This window comes from Oenanthe melanoleuca, chromosome 2 (genome assembly GCF_029582105.1).
Source record: "Oenanthe melanoleuca isolate GR-GAL-2019-014 chromosome 2, OMel1.0, whole genome shotgun sequence".
Lineage (NCBI taxonomy): Eukaryota > Metazoa > Chordata > Aves > Passeriformes > Muscicapidae > Oenanthe > Oenanthe melanoleuca.
The window spans coordinates 8,640,328-8,668,131 of NC_079335.1; the positions used below are offsets into that span (position 1 = coordinate 8,640,328).

At 36.5% G+C, this 27,804-nt stretch overlaps 1 protein-coding gene across 9 annotated transcripts in view; it reads right to left on the reverse strand.

Moving 5' to 3' along the window:
- Positions 1–1,497: 1,497 nt before the first annotated feature.
- Positions 1,498–27,804, reverse strand: part of EFR3A (EFR3 homolog A) — a 74,933-nt gene continuing 48,626 nt past the window's right edge. For 5 of the 9 annotated variants that reach the window (XM_056483118.1, XM_056483117.1, XM_056483116.1 and 2 more), the window contains 13 exons: positions 26,488–26,602; positions 24,611–24,662; positions 21,697–21,869; positions 21,181–21,256; positions 18,477–18,638; positions 17,204–17,335; positions 16,657–16,724; positions 15,361–15,488; positions 10,711–10,799; positions 7,513–7,561; positions 6,364–6,467; positions 5,716–5,765; positions 1,498–4,502 (listed from right to left, as the gene is read on the reverse strand). In XM_056483118.1, coding sequence (XP_056339093.1) covers positions 4,397–4,502; positions 5,716–5,765; positions 6,364–6,467; positions 7,513–7,561; positions 10,711–10,799; positions 15,361–15,488; positions 16,657–16,724; positions 17,204–17,335; positions 18,477–18,638; positions 21,181–21,256; positions 21,697–21,869; positions 24,611–24,662; positions 26,488–26,602 — 1,304 coding nt within the window. In that variant the 3' untranslated portion in view covers positions 1,498–4,396. The remainder of the gene's footprint in view (positions 4,503–5,715; positions 5,766–6,363; positions 6,468–7,512; positions 7,562–10,710; positions 10,800–15,360; positions 15,489–16,656; positions 16,725–17,203; positions 17,336–18,476; positions 18,639–21,180; positions 21,257–21,696; positions 21,870–24,610; positions 24,663–26,487; positions 26,603–27,804) is intronic. The other 4 variants (XM_056483119.1, XM_056483120.1, XM_056483115.1 and 1 more) reach the window with 1 other exon arrangement.

The window sequence follows — 27,804 nt, forward strand, 5'->3', positions numbered from 1 at the left end:
TGGTGCTGTTGCTCTGAACACTGCACCTTAAAATAAACTCCCATTTCTTTCTGCTAATTATTACTACCTTCATGGTTATGCAAACATTCAATCAATGATGCTGAAATTTCTGACTGCAGAGACAGGGATGTATCATTTAATCAGTCACGTAAAAGAGAAATTACAAAATAAATATGCTGTTGTTCAGGCAGTGTTATCATTAACTCCTTTGAGCTTTTTTCCCCACTATCTTTTATTTCAGGACGAGTTTAACATCCAAATTGTGCCCTCATTACTACCATATGAATTGTGTTGATAAAGTGAAGTCCTAAATTATCTAGTCATGATTAGCTACATTTTTTCATAATCAGAGATCAGTGCTAAAATAATAATAAAAAAAAAGACAAGCAGATCAAAACGAAAAATTTAGCATAGCTTTTTTTTTTTTTTTTTCTTCTCTCATTCTCAGTCACTTTACACCATATTTTTCATAGATTTGGGGCACAGCTGGCCAAAATCTAGCTGTTTCCCAAAAACAAACAACTAATGTATTAACTACTAATCTACAAATATTTCCTACTTCAGTATTTTAAGTATTTAAGTATTCAGTGTTTAAGCACTGAATTCTCTGCTTGTCCCATGGTCAGGGACACCTTTCATCAGGCAAGATTGCTCAAAGCCCTATCCAATCTGGCCATGAACTTCCAGGGATGGTGCATCCACAGCTTCTGTGGGCAGCCTGTTCCAGTGCTTCATCACCTTCACAGGAAAGAACTTCTTCCTAATATCTAATCTAAACCTACTCTTTCAGTTTGTAGCCATTCCTCCTTGTCTTATCACTGCATGCCCTTGCCCAAAGTCCCTCTTCAGCTCTCCTGAATCCCCTTTAGGTACTACAAAGTGCTACAAGGTCTCTCCAGAGCCAGAAGAAATTATGTTACCCCAGAATGAACAGGCCCAACTTCGTTTATCTGCATAGCAGAGATGCTCCAGCCCCTTGATCAACTTTGTGGCCTCCTCTGGACAAGTCAACAACTGTCTTGTTTTGGGGGCTCCAGAGCGGGATGCAGGACCTCTGCTGGGGTCTCACAAGGGCAGAGCAGAGAGGGATAATCCCTTCCCTTGCCCTGCTGCCCATGAACAGTTTGGTTCCTGGGCTGCCAGAGCACACTGCTGGGCCACGTTGAGCTTCTCGCCCACCAACACCCCCAAGTCCTCCCCAGGGCTGCTCTCAACCCATTTTTCTCCCAGTCTGTGTTTGTGCTTGGGATTGCCCTGATCTCAGGGGCAGGACCTTGCACTTGCCCTTGTTGAGCCTCTTGAGATTCTCACAGCCTCACCTCTCAAGCCTGTCCAGGTTTAATGGTAAATAAATGTAGTAGTTTAATAACGATGCACTGCTGTAATATCTGCAAAAAAGAAAAAGCTGTGTAAACTAAGGGCTATTTTAAATGCTAAAAAATTAGTAATTGACATAAATTGGGAGCAATAAAAATTGACTGACACCTTAGAAAATACTAATTTTTAAATTTTGGTTTATTTTATTGCTTAAATATAGATTGCACAGTGTGTTCTTACATTTATTGAAACTGCTTCATTACGTACAGTACAGAATATATGACCATTGGAACAACAGACAAATTAGCCCTACTCTGATTTTGGACAACAGGCTATTTCTACCTTTTAAAATTACCATGAAATTAATTTATCTTAAAGTGACTCACTACCAAAAGCTATATTTTTTTCAAGATGACATAACAGGAAAGAACCCCAAGCAACAGCTGAAATACATTTAATCTGGGTACCAATTATATCCATTAAGACAGTGCTCAGTGTGTTGCAGATAACACAGGGCCAGTTTGCATAAGGAGCTTTTAAGTTCTGCTTGTTTGAAGAACTTAAGATATGAGATAAGTGAAACAAAGCAGCTTTATACTGTACAACAAACAGCATTCTTAATTCTTTTGGTTTCATTCATTGGCTCATATAACAACTACCAAAACAATACATTTTACAGTCACTCCCATCTCCCATGTGTCTAGAAAGGCCAGAGTGAACCAATTATCAACTTACAGATTCCCTGAATTTCCATAAAGGAAGAAATTAAATATCATGTGAACACACAGAGTGTTACAAGCTCTTCACTCCCTGCACTACACCTGCACAACACCTGCACTTCCCAAACTGAACACTGGAAACAAGGAACCTACCATCACCATAAAGGAAAAATACTTCATCAACAGAACAGAAAATGAAACGCTGAATCTAGTTTTTTCACATGCAGCATTCATGCAACAGAATTCAATCACAGAAACAATCCTGTATTTACAGCACAGTCTCCATACTGCCCAAGTGCAAACAGAAGTACATTCTTTATTACTTAGACTCCTTCTTTTTGTACAAAAGCGCCGAGTGAAATTCTTAAAAAAAGACAGAGTGGGTAGGTGTTTTACATTGTATCCCTATGTTGGATTGACTTTTTAAAAAATTACACTCTTTATAAAGGCCAAAAAACTATTATCTTACCTTAAAAAAAAAAAAAGAAAACAAAAAGTGAAAACTAAAAGCTAGAGTCCTATTTATGTGTAGACTGTGGTCTGATCAGGCTGACACGCTGCAGCAGTAAAAATCACAACGGAATGCTGTAGATAAGGGGCTGTTTCGTCATCCACTAACAGCTGTGATTGCACTGTTAAACTGAAAAGAAGGTCTCAATTACCTTTTGAGCTTTGTGAATGCCTTCTGCAAGTCTCAGCATGTCATCTCATAGGTTTAAGTACCTGATATTTCTCTGATGTCATGACACATCAGGCTTTTAAATGTAGTCCAGTAGAATACCGGACCACAGTTCAAAAAACTTTAAATCTTTTTTAGAGTAGGTTTGCAAATGCTCCAAATAGTCAGCAAATTAGCAGGGCTTCATAATCCTTCAGGTCTTGAATTATGCAAAGATTAAGTTAGGTTGGGACTTCTCAAAATGATCTAAACCAAGCTCCTGCTCAAAGCAGGGCTAACTGAAGTTGGATTACTTTGTTCAGGTTCACTGTTCATCCAAAACACTAAATTAAATGTCTACATTTATTATAGATATTTGAGAGCATTCATTCATGTTTGCATTGCCCCAGTCAGATTCAGACAGATTAAGGGACTTAAACTTATTATTCATGGCATCAATGAATGCTGTTTTTCTTTTTTTGCTTGCAGGATTTAGTGAGTCATGAAGACTGCCTTGACAATGATCATCAAATGTTCATGATTTACTCTATCAGTTTTACTTCATTTACATTTGAATAGTATATGCTCAGATACATAAACCTATGAAAGTTATCTTAAAGGTTTGAGAAATGAAACAAAAACAAACACAGAGATGCATCTCTAAAAATGCTTTTGCTTGAAAATATATGTAATAAATTCTTGATTTTTAATTGATTTCATTGAGTTTTCTTTCAATTTCTAAAATATCACTAAAAAGCTGTTATAAACTACAGAGAAATCTCATAGAATATAGTTTCAGTATTTATGATTTAAAATGCCCTCAGTTTATTTTCTGCTATACTAAATATATCTCTCCTGTATTTATACTAAAGCAGACAGTAAAATACTACAGTGTTTTCAAAAGTACAATCTGTAAACCATATATCTTAAGACATGAAATATATTGCACAATTCCGTGCTTCAAGAGGAGATTTCTCCTCTCTTATGCAAAGCTTAAGAGTTAACTTTTAGCAAGAAACACAGGACATATACTGGATGTATCTGTCTAAAAAGCACGTTATGTGATGCATCAAAATACACTTAACAAGTGTCCATTAATTCATTCATGTATTTGAACACGTGTAAGGTTGTGGGTTTTTTCAGTCTATTCCAAAACAAACAAGTAGCTATGACAGCATGAACAAGAGGAAGCTCAGCTAGTGCTCCACTGGTTACACTGAATAAGATGAAGCAAGTCAAAAGCATTCTAGGTCGACACAGAATTGAGGTGGAGAGGAATAAAAAAAAAACAAAAACCAACCAACAAATCAACCAACCAAAAAAAAAACCCAAACCAAAACAAAAAAAGGCTTTAATAGGTTTTTCAGTTACAATATCTCCAATTAAAGGAATTTGAAGCAATACAAATTCCTAGAGTAACTGAAATATTTACCTATATGGTAAGACAAGTTTTAAATATGACTTTTACATGTACTCAAATATGAAAATGAAGAAACATGGTATGTGAAAAACCTAACTCAAAATATATTACAGAATAAAACAATTCAAGACAGTTTCATGAATTTGGCTAAAATAATCTGGTTTTGGCTCATATCCATCATTATATTAAAATTAGATACAATAAACAAAAAATTTGAAAACTCATCTTGTTCTTTCTATTGTACTCTACTCTAAATAATGTCCAGCAGACTTCAGAAGACACTTAATACACACAAAGATCTGGAAACTTCATCTCATAGACTGGAACAGAATGGTAATGAGCATGTCCAGCAGTAATGGTCATCGTTCCTGAGGGGCTGGGCGGAGGACTGTGTGAGAAGCACAACCAATACACAGAATTTATAGTTACATGGATTGATTTTTATAAATTTACATACTTACAGGCAAGAAACAAGAGTAAACTACCCCCCATATATATATATATACCAACAGTATATAATAAAATAATAAAATACTAACAGCATTTTATCCCAGTCTTGAAATTCTAATGGAATTATCATGCCCTGAGGATTTTTATATTCTTGTCTATATCATCAATTTCACTGTTGGTACAGAACTATCAAAATGCATCTTATTGCTAATAAATACTATTTATCCTGCATAATGATATGCACAACTCTCTGTGATAACACCATGTACTACTTGGGGTCCTCAATGTTTAATTACTTTCTCAACCAGATACAGCAATGGAAAAACAGCATCTTGCAATACTACTGATAGTGACAGAGATACTGTAAGACACAATGACATGGTTTCTAGATATTCCCCACTAGCAGGAAGATTCAAAGTACTAAGAAAATCAAAGTGATGAAAAGTGCTCTTTTTCAATGTGCTGGTTTTGGCTTGCATCATTTCTTTTTACAGTAGCTGGTATAGGGCTCTATTTTGGATCTGTGCTGGAAACAGTGTTGATAACACAGGGATATTTTTGTCACTGCTGAGCAGAGCTTACACAGAGTCAAGGTCTTTTCTGCTCCTCACACTGCTGTGCCAGGGTATAGGCTACAGGTGGGCAGGAAGGTGGGAGGGGACACAGATGGGACAGCTTACCCCAGCTGACCCATGGGATACCCCCTATCATACAGTGCCATGCTCAGCAGTAATAGCTTTAAGGAAAGAAGTAGGAAAAAAGGACATTCAGAGTGATGGCTTTTGCCTTCCCAAAGAGCCCTTCTTGGCTGGAGATGGCTGAAAACCTGCCTGCCCATGGCAAGTGAATGAATTTCTTACTTTGCTTTGTTAGTGTCTGTGACTTCTGTTATTAAATTGTTCTTATCTCAAACCATGATTTTTCTTTTACCCTTCCAGTTCACTTCCTCATCCTGCTGAGGAGGGTCATGCCAGTGGCTACATAAAGCTACACAGGGCCTATCAGGGTTAAACCACAGCATTCAGTTAAGGCAATTATTTTCTCCCTATTACATGTGTTTGCCAACACTATGACATGACCATGTGAAAATAGCTACAATTGCTTTAAAAGTAATTTGTCAGTTACAATATTCTTCTTGCATGAAGCCTTACCGGATGGTGAGTTCCAGTATCTGTGCCAGTCTATCGTGAAGCAAGTTTGCCTAGAGAAAAAAAAAAAATTGAATTATTAAATCCTAGCTATTGAACTGAGCTACAATGGGTGTGCCAGGCCATACCCAGGTGAGTGTGTCCTACACTGCCACATGTAAATCTAGGCCACATTTCTTAATTTCCTTTGCCACTGGTGTAAGGATTCCGAGCCTAAAGATGCATTTGAGATTAAGTGAGCCTGCTCTGGAGTGCCAAGAATTATATAGCAAATTCTGATGCTGCAGACAGGAGTTTAACAAACCTGAAATACATTTAGTTATTTAAAATACATAGTGGGTTAAATGCTGCTCCAGCTATCCCAGAATGAAATAGGAATGGGCTGTCAACCTGGATTTCAAGGATAGCAAGGAAAATACTAAGGTGAAGAATGTAGAAGTTACCCAGTACCTTCCAAATGGTCTAGAAAGAAACAAAAACACACTTCAAATTACTGGAATCTCCCAACAATGATAGCAGTGGAGACAAAACAAAGAACTGAACTTCTAAAGAAGTAACATCAGCAGTGACATGGCAACTTAAATCACCTTCAGCCAGCACATGCCCACTAATGCACTGATATCCTCAGTGCTGACATTTGCAGAAACTCACTTTGGTTTCACATTGAGCTGCGATTTCTTCAAATGGTGCTTTTTGGAACTTTTCAATCACAAGACGCCTTTTTTCCTTTTCCTGTTCTTCAAGTCCATTGTTTTCTTAAAAGAACAATGAAAACAAAATAAAGACAAATGCAATCTTTGCCTATGAAGTACAAGATATATCAAATGCACACTGCAGAAGTGGACAAGGCTTGAAGTGATGCAACCATTCTCAAGTGAGATGTCATTGGGCATTATTCCTAAAGCAAGAGGCAGATAAAATTTCAGGGGGATGGTTTGAGGACCCAATTTTCCCCCTTTCTTACTAAGTTTTTAATTATAAGTAACATGCAAGCTTGCTTTTGCTTTACTGCCTGCACTTCTCACTTACTGCACACAGGTTCAGATTGAAGAGGAAACAAGAATCTCCCAGTATCACGCTGACAGGTGGTCAGAGTTTTCTATCAGAATTTGGAAAAGCCAGTTAACTCCATAAGCTAACTGAACCTACAAGCAGCTGGAAACTTTTCAGCCTCTAATGAATTTAAGTACCTCAGGGATTAGGCACACTTGGAATTCTGACAGATTAAATTACTATTTAGAATGTGTCTACTGTTCTAAACATCAATGTTTCATCCATATTTTAAACAGGATTTTGGTAGACAGAAAAGCATTAATTAGCAATTACTAACAATAATATGAAATAAGGAATCTGGATAATTATTTGTTCTCATAGCCAGGTGACTTGTCAGAAAAAATATTCTTTTAAAATATCTTAGTACTTTAAAATCCACGACGTGTAATTTACAACCTATTTTTGAATGCACTGAAGACCCAAAAATCTTAACACACAAAAAACACTCAAGTTACTTCATAATTAATCACTCAATGTAACTTGAATATCTCACATTTATAGCTTTGCTGTACCACAAATGTAATAGATGGCAGGCATTTTCAGATGCTTTTCATGAAATGAATTCACTAACATTATCAAGATATAATTTCAGAGATTTAGAAATAAATAATGGGAGTTCTAAATAAATATACTAGCTGAAAATAAATAAAAGTAATATTTTATGTTCTTCTGGTCTCTCCTTTTTCTTTAGCAATTCCATAGTAATTGAGAACTATGCTGCACGAACACAACTGTAATAAATCTTACCAATGGCTTTCTTCAAAGCTTCAAAGGTGATTTCTTCAGTATTATCAACCTAAACACATAGAAATAAAACTCCTTAATCATCACATATAAGATTCTAAAAAATAAGGAATATGATAAACACAGAAGGACAAAACAGCCAAAACTTTTCTGTCTTACAAGTCTCTAATAACTTTATTTGGACTTTCTGTGACAGCCAACAGATCACAAATTCCCATTTTTAAGCCACTGAAGTTAGTGAGGAAAGTTTTATCAAATGAGATCAATGAAAACTTTCCAAATTGTAGTCAAGATGCTCTGTGGCAATAATACTTTATAAATGGATTTCGATCTTGGCAGAAGAGTCCTTTAGGTCAGGAATAAGCTGTAGTGTTTCTATACTGTGAAATCTCAGTACTGGTTCTTAGACAGTTGTTGCTAATAATGTCAATGGACAGTGGACTGTAGAGTGAAAAATGGTTAGTGCTTCAGGATAACTTTGTACCATCCAAAGTATGGATGGTACAAATAATTTGGTGGATCCAAATAATTTGGTGCTTACATCATAAACACTGGAGTTAAAGGGCTCTTCATGTAACAAGTTATGTCTGATGAGAAAACTTGTTATCTACTGATACAAATATCCATTTGCTGCTGCAGATGTTCTTCACCAGGAATTACCAGTGTTTCAATTCATTATAGAGGTAGTTTCCATAGCAGTAAATATATTTACAGTGAAGCCACCCTCATGGCATTAGGGGAGAATGCTTAAATGGCAGAACAGTGTTCACCTGAACATAACACAGTTTCTTGGCTTGAGCTTCCCCACTTCAAACCTTCTAACATGTAAAGGCAGCATTTTTATATTTCCTGATAAACACTAACTCTTTAGAATGGTCCAGTATGATTTAAGATAAGAGGTAAGGTAGCAAAATATTCCTTTATTCCATTCAGAAGATGATGAATTCTTCCAATTTTTTAATTCATTGGCTTGAGCTACTGTTAAGGGAAAAGGAAGTAGCAGTTTCCTTTTTACATGAGAATTATTTCATGAGCTGTAGCTGTAAATTATATTTTTCTAGGTTTTATAGGTTTTACTTAATAAGCATGTATTCTCTACCTCTGAATAAATAAAAAAAAAAATAAACAGGGAAACACCATTTTTGACAAATATTCATGGATATGGCTACAGATCAAGAATATTCAGGTTCTGAAATCATCTTTAACACAACTCACATTTGGTAAATGTTAGTTGTTTAAGGGTGCCTTTCATAGTGCTAGTTAACCTCCACATTAGTTGCTGATATTACCCAGCATTATAGTTGGTTATTAATACCACAGAAGCACTACCTGCATTTACAAGTGCTTTCACTTGGAGATAACTATGGAATAACTCACCTCCCTGTTTGGGAGGATTAGTTAGGATTCACTAACAGACTTGGCAGCACAAAAAACTTTGCATCTACTGGCAGAAGAATTGCATTTGTATTGTATACAATAACAGCTATTTTATGGATAAACAATCTTCTATCTCAGTGCAGATATTATACCATACATCATTATGTCCTAAAACATCCATCAATTAAGTAGGTAATCCTCTCAATCATAAAGATTTATGCTTGTTTTCTTGCAGTTTCGTTCTGCTAATGGTTATGGATTGTTATACTAACTAATCTATTCAGCAAGAAAACCAGATTTCATACATAGGTATGAAGGTGTATACTGGAAAATATTGTTTTCTCCTCTGACTTGTAAACAAACCTCATAAAGCAAATAAACAAGGAATATTCTGCTTCTTGTGTTCCTAATTAATAAATTCTTGTGTTTAAGAGATAAAAGTAATTAATTATCTAAGACACTGGACTACATTAAGACCACATTAAGCTGAGAACCCATAAAAAGATTTTATGTACAACCACTACATCCACTTCAAAAAGGTCTAACATAATCTGACATAACATTGCCAGAACTCGAAATCTGAAAAGGAAACTTCTCTCATTTAATTCTACTTTCAAGGGAGTTGTTCAATTACATGTAAGCACATATAATGTGTGATTTTAAAAAAGAATATTAATGTCAAACAGCCTCAGTCTCATGAGGAGCATTTACTTGCTTCAGAAAGCTAGAGATCAGATTGTCTCACTTATTTTTCAAACATTTTTTATTCTTTCTCATGAACTTCTATCTATTTACTTGCTAAGGCACAAAAGCAAGAAGTGAACACAAAAGATCAACTGAGGTTATCATGAGCACAAAGCAAAAGAAATAATAATAGTAATAATAATAATGCAAAGCATACAACATCTGTCTAAAGTAAAGCTTGCTCCTTTGCTATAGTTTAATATGGAATTTGTAATTAACACTCAATTTGACTGAGTCCACACGTTTTTCTTTGTGTCTCCAGGCAGTTTGTGCTTGAGGATGTCAAAAGTAGGAATCATCTGTACCTCATCTGAGGCATAAACACCTCAATGTTAACAGCTAATCTCCATGCAGCCAGCAGAAATCTAGTTAATAAAAACCAGCAGAACCTTGAAAAATATTCAATAGAAGTAGAAATTTATTTTAAGAAATACTTCAACTGAAGTGTCAAGCGATGTGGGATAATTTTAATTATAATGCAGTCTTCCTAAGGAATAATTAGCATCAGCTCCTTTACCCTACATATGAACTTTTTGTTGCTACTTTATCCTTCCTGTGACTTACGTGCTGCATGCCAAACTCTTCTGGAGGGGAACACTGACACTGGTGCACACAGCCTGTCCCACTCAGAGACTGCAGGTCTCCCACCAGCTTCTCTCTCTCTAGGCTTGTATCTCACAGACCCAGGCTGTTGAACAAGTCTCTCAAATACTTCAAATGATAGGGGGATACAGATGCTGAAATTTATTGTATCCCTCAGAAGTCAAAGAAAACATTTTAGAATGTTTACTCATAAAATATCAGTTGTTCAGCATGTAAATAAATGTATTGCTATACCATAATCTGCAGTACTATCTGTAAAAACTATAGTGACAAAATACTTTACTCTTTTATAAAATAAGATTAGCAGAGTGTCTTTGACAACTCTGGAAACACACAACTTAAAGAAACAAAGTATTTACCTAAAGTATTTACCATTGCTAGAATAATCAGATATCTGACTTCCTGGGAAAACTTCACTTGCATTCCCCCCTCCCTCCACTTAAGATGCTTCTTTAAAATAATCTGTGATTTTCATACCTTATCCTCTGTGTTGCAGCCAGACAGAATATCCACCTGAAGAGACACTGTGTCCACAATACTCTTCCTCCTGGAGAGTCTGTCCTCATCTAATACAAGAAGAAATTCTCACTTTTTGCATAACACTCTTGAAATAATCAGTCAAATTTCTACATATCAGATGCAGATTTATTTCCATATGCCTGTTTAACCCAAGGTCATCTATTTTATCATTTGAATTGTGAAAAATGATTCATTTAGAATTACTGCTCTAAATTACTAAATATGAAGAAAAATAACCTTTTTGTAGTTCCTCCCTCCTCTCATTATGGATTTTTTCAACATTCCCTTGAAAGTCCAGAATTTTAAGAATTGAGGTCTTATTCAAATGCATAATAAATCCCATAGCACACAATGATACATAGCTGTAAAATCCTTTACCAAAGCCTGAATTTTTTTTTTGTTGTTGTTGTGATATTGAAATATTAAGGTCTTAATTTTAAGATATTCTGAAACATAAAAGGTCTTCTTGGAAGATGATTCATTGACAGAAGAAACAAAGATTTCTGAATGGAAATGAACAACAATCCTTTCTTATTCTTGTTGCTACAAGTACCATATTCAGCAAGTCTAAAAATCTACTGGGTGAAAAAAATTCTCTCCCTTTCTCACTTCCTACAAATATTTCAGCAGGTCCAGCTGGCCTAAAAAGTTGTCAGAATAAGACCAACTGTGCTGACACTAAAAGAAGCAGCACAATTTAATTAATGCATAAGGAGATTACGATCAAATGATCCATCAGCTGATGGAATCTCCTTCTGTGCCTGCAGTTCTTGGACAATGCACCACTAGTGCTCTCTCATTTTTGACATTCAATATATTAATAAAACATTTTAATGAACAGTAGAAATACATTTTAAGACTTGCCACACGCATCCCCTGACAAACAGACACTTGAGTGGCCTGACTTTTGTGTATCTCATTTAAAAAAACATGAATTGCAATATCACATTTTAGATTTTATCCAAGATCAAGCCATTTGATTGATCAAATTATTGCTATTATTATTTGATGACTTGCACTACATAGTTATAAGCATCTACAGGCACTTGATACTAAAAAAAGGAGAAGGACTGTAAAACTCCCCCATGAAAAAGTAATTTATGCTGGTTCCTCTGCAACCTTTGTTTAAACCACTTCTAGTCAAGCAAACTGCTTTTGCAGTACAAATATTGAGCAGGAACAAACAAAATTCATTCCAGCAGAGCTGAACATGCTCAGCTTTTAAAAAACAAGAAATAACTTTCAGAAGTCACATAAATGAAATGTCATTTTAAGACCGAGAGGCAGTTAAAGAACAAGATTAGTGAAAAACACTTGAATTCTACCAATATTTGCCAAGTTCTGAGAGGCCCTGAGCATTTGAAATGGCATTCTGAAGGATTTACTGAATTTTTAATCCCTGATGGCTCACTGGTACATGACCCAATACATTCCAAATCTGAGGAAATCACCTCAGCTCCCAAGAGAAAACACTCAACAAAACCACATCTCTGCTGCCATCTTGCTGCTCTCTTTATAACTGACAAACAAAAAGATACATTTTAGGGACTACTTTGGATAAAATTCATTTTTGTAATGGATGCCTCACTAAACTTCCATCTGATATATGCAAGTTTGATATATGCCCATTTATCTCTAATTTCAACATATTAAGTGGGTAAAAGCATTGTGAGAATTACCATTTTTTCTCTTATAGGATACAGTGTTCATCCACACATAAAGGAGCCCAGGGGCTCGGGGACAGTGATGGAGCCCCAACACTCACTGTCCCAGTCCCTGCCAAGGCTGTCCCAGAAGCCTTGGCCAGGGGCAATGGGAGCAGCTCTGTGTGTCACCTCACTGACCCAGGTGGGATCCATCACTTTTGGCAAGGGACAATGGCTTTAAATTAGAAGAGGGAAGATTTAGATTAGATACTAGGAAGAAATTCCCATGAGGATAGTGAGGCACTGGCACAGGCTGACCAAAGAAGCTGTGGCTGCCCCATCCCTACCAGTGTTCAAAGCCAGGTTGGATGGGGCTTTGAACAACCTGGGATAGTGGAAGGAGTCCCTGCCCATCATCAGGGGGCTTGGAACAAGATGACCTTTAAGGTGCCTCTTCTCATGGATGCTTGTCATTATCCTGAATGGCCAGTGACTAAGATGAATCATCATTCTTTGAACAACTGAGAGTTTCTTCCAATTTTCTACAGGTTTTTGTAACATCACTCAAAGAGGTAATTAGTACCATCACAAAAATGTTACCTATGGCTCTATGACCTGCCCAGGAAAATAAAACAGGAAGCTACCATTTGGTAGAGTACCAAATCATGAGTAAACACAACAGCAAATTGCCACAGCAGTAAACATTGCTACAGGCATGTCAAGGAGAGAAAAAATAATAAAAAAAAAGCATAAGGAAACTAAGTCCACTAAGTACAGCACAATTTCTGGCCTAAATGTCTTTAGGCCTTCTAAAAGCATTTTTTGACTGCACATCCTAAAGGGACACGCTACAGGCAGGAGAGCAGGCTGACCTACAGCTCATTTTTACCTTTTGACTTGTGTCTGCATTTATGAGGTTTTTTGCCTGATGGAAATAGAGTTGGATTATATATATATATATACATACATATACATATATATATAATGAATAGAAAAAAAAAGATTGAAAGGCTTTTAAATTATTAGTTTTCTACCTCCCTTAAGTAAGAAAGAGAAACAGGTATAAAAATTTGCAAATACAAATGTCTTTCTAGTTGTCAAGAAGTATGAAGATATGAAACAAAGACAAGATAACAAAATTATGTCTATAAATCACTGTTAAGCATCTTATCACTGATATTTGGAAATACTAGAAATAATTAGGATGAAATATTTACTTGTGTTTTGAGCTCAACCCTAGGAGTCACAGGAAATATACAAAAAATGGATCTTTTTTCATTAAGATTAATGATCTCTTTTGAAACACTACATTCTAGCATTTTAATATAAATAGCAGAAGTGTAACATTTCATTACAGTAAAAAAAGAAAAGCTTAGGAATTCCAAAATATTCCAAAATATTGGTCCTGATTTAGTTAAATGAAAAGCTTGGGAAGCTCAATATTCCACAGGATCAGAGATCAGTGAACTTAACTACGGCAACAGTCAAGGAACAAGTTTTGGTTGCTGCTCTTTATAAAAAATTACAAAATCCCCAAACTCATCTGATTAATATACGCTAAGACTTAGGATTAAATATGGCAATTTCTCATCACCTGCAGAGGCAGTTAATCACACACTTCCAGCTAAACTCAATTAATGCTGATGTCAGAACTTACGTCTCTTCCTGTGTGGGAATGCATTTTTAGCAAAGTATACAAGAAAACCTTAGTGAGGTCATTTGGGTACAAATATATCTGAATTTCTAGAAGAGGCTTAATATAAATTTCAAACCAGGCTATCTTCCTCACTCCATTCTCATTCACTCAAAGCCTGCAACATTTCCTCACTTGCTGCCTACCTCTTCTGCCAATACTAAAATATAATGTTAACTGGTTTTTTAGATGCCAGAAGAGATAAGTACAGGAACATTATCTTTTTTAGAAGAAGACAACCAGTAACAGAAAACAGACACTGGCTGTGCTGTAACATATCACTAATGTGCCTGCTTGCATTTGGGACATAACCACAGCTGCTGTCTGGAGAACTCAATTCCTCCCACAATAACTATCCAAAACAGATATTCAAGAGCAGGCAGCAATGTCTCTGAATCAGACTGCAAGAGTAACACATCTGGCATTCACTGCTTGTACTTTGGCTCTTTCTGTGTGTGAGCTACAGAATACAGAAATCACATTTTATTGATAGGTACTTTTAAAAGGCCATGCTTTGGGCTGGGGTATCCCCTAGAGTATTACAATAGCAACCAGTTATATACAGCCACAAAACACATATGGTTAACAACAAATTCTTAAATCAATTTTTTCAGTCAGTTGTTTAATTGGCTGTTGAAAATATGTTAAAAGCCAAAAGCATACAAATGTCACATACTAGCTAGCCCTTCTCACATTACCCACTTAGCCTGTGCAGCATGAAGTCCCACAACCCTTCCTCAGGCAACACTTCATTTCCACTGTTACCTGACACTAAGCTTGCATAGGTATCTGATGGAGGAAAACATCTCATTCTTGCTTAAATTAACATCTGCTCATTGAGAATTTAACTAAGACAAATAAACCAGCACGAGACCATATGGCAAAAGGACAGAGTATCTTTCATCCAATGTTTACATGAAAAGGATAAAGTAAGCTGACTTGTATATTCCTTCCTCATTTTCTACATCAAGTTAGCACAGGTATTCTTTTGAAGCAAAGATGTCATTAAAGAGAGTCAAAGGGAGTTCTAGGACTTTCTGCCTCACTTCCATTATTCAAGGAAAAAAAATCTTAAAAGGACAAATAGTTGAAACTTCTTAGCAATAATACAGTAGCTAATGAGAGGGAAAAAAACACCTTGAGAAGACAAAATGACCTGATTAAGTTTTGTTGCCAAGCAGTCACATTACATTTCACTGTCACACAGCACATCAGGAAAACATTCTTAATAACTGGTACTAAGTGGTGTTGCTACTAATCACCACTCACCTGTTACCTGAGGCACATATGGAACTGATAATCTTTCCACATTGTATCCACTGCCTCCCAATGATTCTGCAATCTTGTTCGTCAGGAAAAATAAATCTTTTTCATCCTTCTCCAAGGATGTTGGAAGACTGTCAAAACATATATTTAAAGTTATTGTCTAGCAACAGATATTCATTGGTTAAGTAAAATATTTTTCTAATGTTCATGAGCAACCAAGAAAGGTCAATGGTAATGATTTCATGGAAATAAAGCTTGGTCAGTATTTTAGGAACGAGTACACACCTAAAATCAGACCATTGAAAACTTCTGCATTATTAACACTTCTTGTATTTCTGAAATATGTTCCTCACCTATTCTGCTACATCTTGAGAGACTATGATCTCTGCTAAATAAAACAAAACAAGCCTGCACAGCAACAGTAATACTAATAGTAATTATTTAATTGTAATATTTGTCATTTGCCAGCAGTGTGCCCTTGTGGCAAAAATGACTGAGGGTATTCTGGGCTGCACCAGGAGGTCAAGGGAGGAGGTAAGGCCACACCTGGAGTGCTGAGTCAGAAGCTGGGCTAGCCAGGACACGTAGAGAGCCCACCAAGGGTCAGTAAGGCAGATAATGGGGCTGGAGCATCTCTCCAATGAAGACTGAGAGGGCTGGGCCCGTTCAGCGTGGAGAGGAGAAGGGGGATCTCATCAGTGTGTACAGCTCCAGTAAGGGAGGGAGGGTGGAAAGGCCTCAGAACCAGACACCTCTCAGTGCTGCTCTGTGACAGAACCAGAGGCAATGGACACAAACTGTCACACAGAAGGTTCTGTCTGAACATCAGGAAGCACTTTTTTGTGCCAACAGGATGGTGACCAAGCACTGAAGCAGGTTAACCAGAGAAGCTGTGGAGTCTCCATCCCTGGAGATATTCCAAAGCATCTGGATGTGGTCCTGTGGAACAGTCTGCTCTAGGTGACCCTGCTTAAGCAGGGGGCTTGAACCAGATGACCTCGATATCCCTTCCAGCCTCACCCACTCTGTGATTCAATGAAAAGTTATTTTCCTGTGTTAGCACACTGAGCATCCTATTGTGCATAAATGCCTCTGACTACAAGGAAAACATCTGAAACCCACTTTTTTTTTTCCCCTTCAAGTGTACATGCTTTTAATGCTTGGATTTCTTTTGCCTGTCCAGAGCACCATAAAACCCCTGGGGTTATTTCACACATGGTACATTTTTCAATGATATATGATTTTAATAGTAAAATGGGGACTTCACTGTTCACTAATTCCCATTTTGTATCTACTTACTCGCACTTGTCTTTGAAAATTGTTTCTGGTAGAAAATAAGCTGCTTCCACACTTCTGGTTTCAATGACCTGAAAAAAAACCCCAAGTCAAATAGCACAAACAGAGTAGTTCCACAGTTGTTTTCTCAAATACCTAACTTTCACTAACATCCACCTCAACACAAATGAGACACTTGAGATTTCTTTTAACCAGGGAAAGAAACTATGGCTCTCACCCTTTAGACTAAACATCTGGTTCTCATGGTCTTGTGCATGTCAATACTGTTTTACTAAAGACAGTGGGGCCATAAAGTCTTATACCAGATTTGGCCCTTTATATATGGTGACATAAGCAAAATAAAAATGCTATACCTTGAGAGAAGATTACCTTGTTTATAATTTTAAGCCAGCAAGTAATGTCATGAGAGACTGAAGATCAAGAACAATGTCAGTGGAGACAAACACAGGAGATCAACACCATAAGCAAATACCCGACACAAGCTATTTACTGATTTCACAGTAAAACGTGTATTGCTCTAAATGACTTGAATTTTTTAACTATGTGTTACCTTGCTGACATGCTGACAAAAGGCAGGAACTGCAATCATCTGACTCAGGAAGTTCAGATATGCTGCAACCAACGCCATGACACCACAACGATTAAACATTGGCAGATTATCCTCATTGATGATGGCAACGTCCTGGAAAAAAAGGGGTAGCATTATGTTTTCCAAAGTTAGCAGGCTGTCCTGAGTATACAGAAGTCAAAATTATCACTGGTAACACTACCTGACATATGATGTTTATCAGCTATTACTTAAATTTTGGTATCTCTTATCTTAAAATTCCAGTCTTTTAGCTCACTCCTGAAGTAGGAACGTATTGATCTGAAGTCAGAGAGCTTAAATGATTCAACTATTATGAAGAGAAATAAATTTACTCATCTCAAAATTGTTTCTCAGTCAGAAGCACAGATTAATAACTGGTAGTCTCTTGTCCTGGCCACCTGTGATCATAACATTTTCTCAGGAATATGAGAAACAGCAGTTTGATAATAAAGACCACCAGTGTGATTCACAGATAGAGCACAATAGAGGGAACTATTTAATGCATATTAGCACTTCTATGTTTATTCAAATTGCATTACTTTTGCTCTAGTAAAACTCCTAATGTCATTTCCATCAAGTAAAGATTTGGTTCATATTTTAAAGTTAAGGATGCACACTGCATTTCAGATTTTTTATAATGCAGCTGCACATTTGGGAATAAGGTTAATGACAGAGTGAACTGGGAATCAAATTTCCAGGGCACATGTTAGCACTACTTTATTTTTGATTTCAACACAGATAAACTTAGTAAGTTATCCAGTTTCCCTGAGGACTGTATGCAAGTATGAGTTAATATTTGAACCTATTAATGAAATGTTAAGGAATAAAATCTAAGACACTGACAGAATTTTGCTCTAAGGTAAGATTAAATAGCCTGGTTTAGTAACTTTTCCCAACCAATCAATTATACAGAAGTTTTCATCCTGGGTGCAGACAGTCCATATATTTATACAGAACACAAGGTCATAGGTTGAGAGAACACCCTGTCGTTCTGCTAATGAGAATCAGTAATTCTAACAAATGCTTCAATAAATTTCCACATCTGCTGTTTTTCCTGAACAGCACATGCTGTGGCAGTGTGTTACAAAACTGATTTTGTGAAGTTTCCCCATTAGTAAGTGTACATACAAAGTGCACTTCCTTAGTGATCAATCATGTTCGGACCAAATTATGAGATTTCATCTCCAATCACACATATAAACTGTCAGTCAATGAACCCAGCATAGACTCATACCTGCAAGGCAATAGCTAATCGAATGAGGTCAATAACCACTTCTTCATTGGCCAGTTCAATTGTGGTAAGTGCTAGAGATGTAAACAGGAGTTCAAAGTTCTTTTGGACGTTGTCTTCTTCTTTGCAGCCTAAATAGATGTGTCTGTACAACTGCTGACCATGCTATAAAAGACATAAAAGGGAAAATGGGTATTAAATAATAGAATAATTTATGCTAGAAAGGATTTTTGAAGGTCTTCTACTCCAACTCTCTACACCAAACAGGGCCAACTTCAATGTTAGATTAAATGAGATAGAATCAAAAAAATCAAAAGGATAAAATACATGTGTACACATACACACACAAACAGGTACAATATTAATCAAACAGACCTCAAGTTTCTAACAACAGCTTCTTTATAAACACCGCACTGTTCTATTTTATGCACAAATGTACAGATAGAGATGATACAGAGAATTGCATGCACAGTATCAGATGTTGGAATTCATTTCCTGTTGAAATATTAGAAAAAATACATTTGCCCATTTATGAAGAGGAGAAACCAAAAAAGTAATCTTGAAATATTCTCAAGAACATTTGAGTAACTGATGAGCTCCAAGTGCTGCCCTTGTGAAGACATCAAATTTGCTCATTAGGCAACTCCGCTCAAACAGCAAAGCAAGAAAAAATTCTGCTAGAAAGTGTTTCAGAAGGTGAGCAGGGCTCATTTACTGATTTGTGTAGGGAGGCTGTAGTCTAGTGAAAAAGTCATTTACTGAAAGACTCTCCACTTCAAAAGTGACTTTCTTCTCATAACACCATGGCTAACCAAATCTCTGAACACAAAAAGAAAAATGCAAACACAAGAAACACAGGACAAGCAGCAGGTGTTGTATGGAACACACAGCTCAGTACCACCCCAGCATTCTTATCTGTGGGGGGGACTACAAGTCTGTATCAGCTGACACAATTTTCAAGGTCTAAAGACCTAGACATAAGATCTAGACACATTAATTCAGCTCTAGAAGGAGAAGGAAAGTGATTTTCAACCCCTCTTTTTCAAACAAGACATATTCATTTAAGAAATAATGATGACATTGTTGATCTTTTTATTACTTCTAAAATCAAAGAGTTGTTCAAATACACACTGTATTTAGAGAAGAGAGAAACAGAAGCTACTACACAATAAAGGTTAGCTGTTTAAAGACCCAGTATATTTGGAAAATAAAAGTAACAAAACTTTTTATTCCACTGATAAAGAAATAGGAAAACAAATTATTATGTGGATTTTCTCAATATGCATCTTTCTAGAAGACTGGAAAATGCAAGAAGTTAAATATTTCCCTTCAAAGAAAGGATCAATATAAACCGAGCAAGTGGTCTGAGATGAAGAGTTTTGTGCCTGTGTTTGGCTCCATTCCACCTGGGTGTGATACACAATTGCCTCAGGATCCCCATGTAACATCAAACATCTAACTGGGCCTACAGATATCAACAAACTTCTGGAGATGCCTCATCCCTATCCTTTGATTATGCAGAGCATCTGGGAAGAGAGGCTGCTAACATGCAGTGAGCAACATTACACCTATGAGATGCACCTGAAACAGTATCACACAGATAATCATTGACTGATTCCATTTCCCAGGGAAATATATTTCAAATATATTTTTTAGAAGCCTGTATGATCTTTTCTTGACCTGTGAAGAATCTCTTTTCCTCTTCTGCCCTTTTCTTCAGATCAACATTAACAATTCAAATATTTCGTTTGACAGCTAAAACTTTAGCAAAATACATCTTATCCAAATTGCTGTAAAACATAGATATTAAATTAATGAATTAAAATTTAATTCACTTTTTAAAAGACACATTACTAATAATTGCCAATGTTGGAGTATTTTTTATATTTGTATTATTCCAGTTGTACATGTACTGGAAAGAATATTAACTGGACTAACTTTGCAAGAACATTTATCTTGCAATGTTACTTGAATGCTGTACAACTCTACTTTCCATATCATTACACATCCAGTATTTTGGCCTACTTCAGTATTTTCTGGTTTTTGTTTACACACCTACAAAGGTAAACCACAGTCAGGAAAGACAGCTTTATGAATTTTTTCCTCATAAAATCCAAGGTGTCTACTATAAGCAATGTCACTCCATGTAAGTACCACCTACAAAACCCCTGTTTTTCTCTAGAACCAAATATACTGAGATCACCTGGAACAAAGTCCTGTGAAAATAATATTTTAAAAGATAACTGTTTTGTGCAGTTATCTTTCTTTGACATCTTTACCTAAAACATAAGACATAAGTCCCTGTACCACAGCTACAATAAAATTTCTAAACACAAAATTGTCAAAAAATACAAAAATATGGCAAAAATAAAAGCCATAGAAGTGAAATAGTGCTACTGAGCAAAAACTAGATGCTGTGCAGGGATCTAACAACAGGGAGATCTTTTCAGAATGATGGTTTTGACATATGCTGTTCTAATTTCATGCATATAAAGGTTTTAACTGAAGACATAAATTACCATTTGATTGCATGGAATTATTTTTCAAGTACCTCGAGCACCTCAACATTGGAATCACTGTAACTTGATTATAATAACTTGAAAATTATCTTTGTGACTAGCTGCAAGATCACAGCTGTAGAAGAAAAGCAAAACCACTGTTTCAGTTACTTATTTCTATGTAGAAAAGTGATGTTTCATTCTATTACCTTCTTCATGAAGCTCACATCTTGCCTTGAAATCTTGTCTCGTTTTATCTTCAGATCAGAAACATCTGGTATTATTCTACAAATGAAAATATGTGCTGATTTAGCAAAAAAAAAATAGGAACTGAAAAGAATGTGTAATACAGGAATTATTCAAACAGATCTTTACCCAATTCCCATTTTAATTATATTCATGCTTAAGAAGGATATTCAAATTTCAGTTGAAGAGGAAGAACCAGAAAGAGAATCATGACAATCATGTATTTTTTACCTACACCAAATAAAAATAAAATTCTGTCTTCTACACAGCTAAACTTATATTTGTAATGGTTACTTAAGGTACTGTGCTCTGAGGCTTACCTGTAAAACACTTGCCATGAATAAATGACACTGAGCACTGTGCATTTACCAAAACAGTACATTAATAATTCATATTGGCAAAAACATTTAAAAATCAACAGTACTTGTTATTCAGGTAATGAATGGAATTTCAAGTAGGTAATAAATAGAAAGCAGCACCTTATGCCTCTCAGCTTGGCTCTGTTGTCGTGCCGATCAATGAGGTTGTGCAGGATTTCCAGGACCAGCTGCCTCAGCTCAGAGTCTTCCATGAGTGAAGGAGACAGCAATGGATCCAGAAAGGGGGGAGGAAGTGCATTACTTATTGTTGTGGCTTTGTACCCTGAAGTCACCTGTTCATGGTTGGAAATAAAATTAATGTGTCATTATTACATCATAAGAATTAATTGCAGCTGTCATTCACTTTTTAGTGGGTTTGCTTTGGCATCTGCAAGGTAGATTTAAATTGAAGTATTGTATTAATTATGAAAATTCCTGACCTCAGTATGAATTTGGAAGGACTTTAGCACACATTTTCAAATTAAATCCTTCATGTTAAAAGGATTTTTTAGGATCCTTCCTTTAAAAACATACCCTGAATAAAAAAATCAAAGAGGTATGATTTATGATTTTTTTTTATATGGCCTATGAAAAGTTGCAGGGCATAAACTAAAGATGATAGCAATTCTAGTTGATAATTACAATAGAGACTTTTTCCATTTCAGGTTATGAGTTGTTCACACATGGTAGAGTAACCTCATGTGAAATAAAATATGAGAAATCTGAGCCTATATGTACACCTTAAAGATTTACAGATACTACTTTATTCCAAAACATGAAGTAAGCAAGTATAACCTTCTTAGAAATCTGGTACCATAGTGTTTTAAAAATTAATACTGCCTCTGACTTGTCTCACTCAATTACTTTTAATTAAAGCAAACTCTGCGGGTACACAAAGAAAAATAAAGTTCTCCCTAACTACTAATTCAAATTTTAATTAGCTGAACATCTACAGTAGTCAGAAATATTTAAAATTTACCATCCCTTAAAATGGAGGTTACCAGAATATTACAATCTCAAAATATATTAAAAGTATATATAACTTCTTGAGGATGAGGGGAGCAGAATCATTCCAAATTTAATGATAACAAATGCAATAGTATTTTCATCTAAAACTTACATAATAATTTTATCTTAATATATATTCCATACCCTTACAGCTTTTACATATGAACTGTGTTGTACTGGTTTTGATTTGGATACATAATTTTCTTGATGGTAGCACACGTGTTAACTGTGCTCTAGATTTGTGACCAAACCAGAGCTGGTAACACAGAGATTATTTGGCTACTGCTGAGCAGGGCTTACATACCTCCAGAGGGATATCCCATACTAAAATGTGTCATGTTCAGCAGCAGAACAGGAAGAAGTTTGTGAGAGCTGCCATTGCTCAGGAACTGACTGGCTATTACTTGGCTTGTAGTAAACAATTGAGTTTTTTCAGGTAGGAGTTTTGTTTTGTTTTATTATTTCTTTTTCTCATTTCTTGGTTTTGTTTTTCTTGGTTTCCTTTGTTGTTACTAAACTGTTGCTGTCTCAACCCACTTTTCTCACTGGTAGTGTCCTGTTTCTCTCCCCATCCCCTGGGGAGAGTGAGTGAGTGACAGACTCCCTGGCGCCTCTGAGTGAGCACAGTGCCCACAGCTTAACTGAGGGGTTCACAGGGATGTGGCTGACAGGAGCAGAGGCCAGGAAGGTATCTGATCAATCATTCTGAAAATGGAAAATGACTGATATTACAAGCAGCAAGGCTGCAAATCTAAGTGCACACTTTTAATGAAGTGCTAAATTTCAACTGCCTATACAGCATTAACTTGTCTGTGTATGCATGACAACACACTATTTATGTTATGAAATATTATTCTTTTATGATGCACATTGCTGGAATTTTTTCCACAATATTTATCAATGACTAATTTATTAAGTATTAAAACAATAACTTTCATGCCTTTGTGCCATTATGGGACTTTACTTCCATATTCTAAAAGACATGCAAACTAAAATTCAGTGTCCAAAATGTTAAATCCCTTCTGCATGTACACTCTGACTCCCTTAAAGCATATTTACAAGCTATGTAGCACGCAAAATCATTAGTACAATGCTTATCTGTTTTAATGGAATTCTGATACTGGTGAGATGAATATTGTCCATACATGCCTGAGTCTATGTTTAATGAAGACAATATGCAAAATGACCACCTGAGGTCCTTCCTAACAAGTTTTCTATCCTTAAATTGCAACTCTGAATGCCCAGCTCTTTTGCAAACCAGAGTCAAAGATTTCAGATTTCAATCAGCCAAGAACGGTTTAACCTATTTGCCTAACACCATACATGAGTTTCATGTCAAAGCATAGACAGAAACTCATTTTCCAGGAGGACATTCTTCTGCCTTAGCTTGTGAAATCATTCCCCTATTTGAGTCACTAAACAGTTTTCAGCTTCTGCAACAAAACAGGCCAGGATTCTACTGGCAAGAGCCTCCTTTACTACCCACTTCCTGATTTTTACCATCTGGGTCTATATCCAGAAATACTCTTTGAAGATTTACAGTCGAAAAATTTATTGGTGATAAAAAGTTCAGTCACACCTTACAAGAAACTTGGGAAACGTTAGGAAAGAAAGAACAACAGTGTCTGAGGTATCCAATCCTCTGGTTTTAAAAATATTTGCCATTCTACTAATTACCATTTTTCCAGGCTCAGAGATAAAAGTGATTTCACTTTGATGTTGCCAGTATTGCTGGCAGAACTCAGCCTACTCTAGGATGTTCTTTTGGATCTGCAGATCCAATTATAACTGACATTCACTGAAGTGCTCTAAGAGGTGGAGGCGTATTTCTTGTGCTGTTTGCAATGTAAGCTGGAAAAATGCTTTCACAATATTACACAATAGAATTACAGGTCCATGCAATATGAATGTATGTAATGTATGTATGTAATCCAGTGTTGCTATACTGCACCTTTATATGCAAATATATACATAAAGTGAAACACTGTGTGTTTATAACATAGTATACTGATCACAGAAGGCTTACCATAAGTAAAGATCTCAATAACATGATTTGAATCCTCCTGGTTCCCAGATCTCTACAATCAGAAAAAAAAATTTGCAAGTTAAGTTTTCTTTGAAATATTATTCTACTGTAGACATTATTCTCATTTTTGGCAAGTGATACAGCAGTCTTGGAAGGGATGCTGGATGACTGTAGATAAAGGAAAACATCTCCAACTGAGTTGCAATAACTAAATGTTTAAGAAAGAGAAATTTACAGGAAGGCTTAAAAATGGAGCACGTATAGTAGAAGAAGAAATTAAATTGTATATGTGAAGCAGATATAAATCTTTGTTTTACTTAGAAATCTCTAAAATTGACCACTACTGGCTTGGTGTTATTTTCACAAGCATCAGCACTGAAAATTTCTTCTGGATTAAAATGTAATTGAGTCTTTTAAGAAATGCAGACACTTCTTCTTTAAGTCAGACCTCAAAACTTTGAGACTGGAAAAAAGTTATTGGCAAAATCATTAAGAAAAACTGAAAGACTCCTCAGCTTTTATATCAGAGGAAGGTACATGAAACACTACATGACCTGTTCATCTGTTTTCATTTCCTTCCTGCAGATACTGAAAGCAGTCAAACAGCTAAAGGCATACAGCCACTATTCTGGCAAGATCTTAGGACATAAAAGCACACTTGGAATAAATTGCTCCATTCAAAGAGATTTTTTCAGGAAAGTAAAAAAGGTACAAGCCATTTTGTCCATTAAACAGTGTAAAGGAAGATCAACCCTCTTCACAAAAGCTGGCCTGCACATAACAGTGGAAACTTCTACCTTAATGAGCTACAAACGTGGCTGTTTGTATCATTCAAATGTCTTGGACAGCTAAAACCAAAATTCTAAGTAATGCAAGATTTTATTAGCAATCAGAAAGCCTTCTTTGCTCAGAGTGACATATGCACATCACACTAACACACTGCTCAGGCACATGTTTACACACAATCACGTAACTGGAAAACTATACAATTAAAAACAAACAACTACCAGCCCCAACATTTAATCCAAGCAAGGAATTCCATATGAATTTTTTCTTGAAATACCTCCATAATGAGTGACAACTGCCTGGCACAGATTTGTATCTTCCATGGAATAGCATCCCATATGCAGGAATACTGTATGAAAAGCTATCAAGAAGCTGGAGAATGACAATGACTTCCTACTTAATCTAGTAGGGGACCACTTATGTGGTGCAAAGTGTCTGTGCACATCTGGAAAGAACAGCTGCAGCCTTTTCAGTGACTTCCCCATACTGAGGAAATGCAGTCTTTTAAACAAAATTCTTTCTGTTACAGGGACAAGTATTCAGTGTAGGGCAGCTTTTAAATCGTGAGTTTATTAAGTCTGCCCACTTATAGCTTTTTCCTATTTCAAATAGATAGGGAAAATCCAAAACTCTCTGGAATTTCTGCAATTGTTTCTTAATCTGAAGTCAACTTGTATAGAATTAAAAACAGAAACTACCTGAGAAATAGCTTGTGAATTATGCAGCTATTAGAAAATATGAAATTAGAAAATTCCTCTCATTCTCAAAACTTACATATAAAAATTTATGGAATTAACAACCATAAAGTACATAATTTCATAAAGTTCAGAAAAAATTGTACAGATGCAGAAAGAGTGTTTTAGTGAAAAATAAACTGCCTTCCAATCAGGTAATTTTTATCAGTAACATGTCTGTAGGTTGATTTCATATTGCTGACATTGAGCTTGTCTTGGTTCTGCATAGTATTTAATACAGCCCCTAAGGAGTGAGAATTTGCATTTCACTTTTCTTATGTTTTTCAGTTCTTCATTTATCAGGATTCTGAAATCTAGATTTTTAATTTGAAATTTAAAAATGTAGGATATACAAACCCAAGGTTACTGGGATCCAGTGACTGCGAAGCTGTCCCCAAAACAGGTACTTTGCTCATAATGAACATCATAATCTCTGATCTCTGGTAATCTGGGAGATTGCTTCCAAAAAATCCTAAATAAAAACAGAATACAATCATAGAAGAATAAGAGCTATAGGGCTCTTCTCCACATAAGAAAAGCCTTTAAAATACAAGGAATATATTAACAGGTCAAAATAGATGAAGAATATATGCATGACTTGTTTTAGGGCACAATCTCATAGTTACTTTTGCTGAATGACTTTACTGAGTCTTTTTCATGATACTCACTTTCATCTCTGAATATCTTTGAAAACTTTCTAATTTTATCCTTCTCTAAATATATGATTTAAAAATTAAATATCTGGAGTCTATTAACTTGTACCTAGTGAGGAACTGAAAGCGTTTCTCATGGCACACAGTATTGTTACTTTTAAGTCTGCAATAAATATTACAAGTGAGCAGACAGAAATCCCAGAGACACAGAAGTATTTTATGACTCTTGCTGTTCTTGGGGAGTGATGAGGTGAGCAGCATCCATGCCAGCACCATGAAAAGGAGCACTCCAGCACAGGGCACAGGGAAGGCTCCTGGATCAGGGGAACCTCACGGCAGCAGAAAAAGCCACAATGGCTGAGGAAACCTGGGCAGGGCCAGGAGAAATGCCAGGTGCACACTCCCCTGCCTTAAAAGTATCTATTAGGGAGTGCTAGCATCAGTTGGCAGAAAGGGCACTGCAGCTCCAACCAAGGAGAAATGGTTTCCACTTGCTGAAGACCCTGTCCTCTCCCAGCTCTGCATCCACCACAACTGAAGCAGTTGCCGAGACACAGCTCCAATGGGAATAGCTGCCATGCTGCAGGCTGGGCCCTGCTTTAATAGCAAGTCAGGTGTGAATCAAGTGTGTCCTGGCAGCCCAAAGAGCCAACTGTGCCCTGTGGTGCAGCAAGCACAGCATCACCAGCTGGCTGAGGACGTGACTCTACACTGCACTGCTGCAGCCCCTCCTCCATGCTTTGGGTGCCTTGATCTAAGAACACCAAACACCCTCAAGGAGGGCAGCAGAAACAGGAGGTGCTGATCTCTCTCTGGTGACCAGTGACAGGACATGAGGAAATGGGATAGAATTGCATCAGGGGAAGCTCAGATGGGACATTAGGAAAAGGTTCCTCACTGAAAGGAAGGTTGGCCACTAGATCAGGCCCCCCAGGGAACTGGTCACAGCACCAAGCCTGACAGAGCTCAAGCAGTATCTGGACAATGCTCCCAGGCACATGGTGCAATCCTGGGAGGAGCA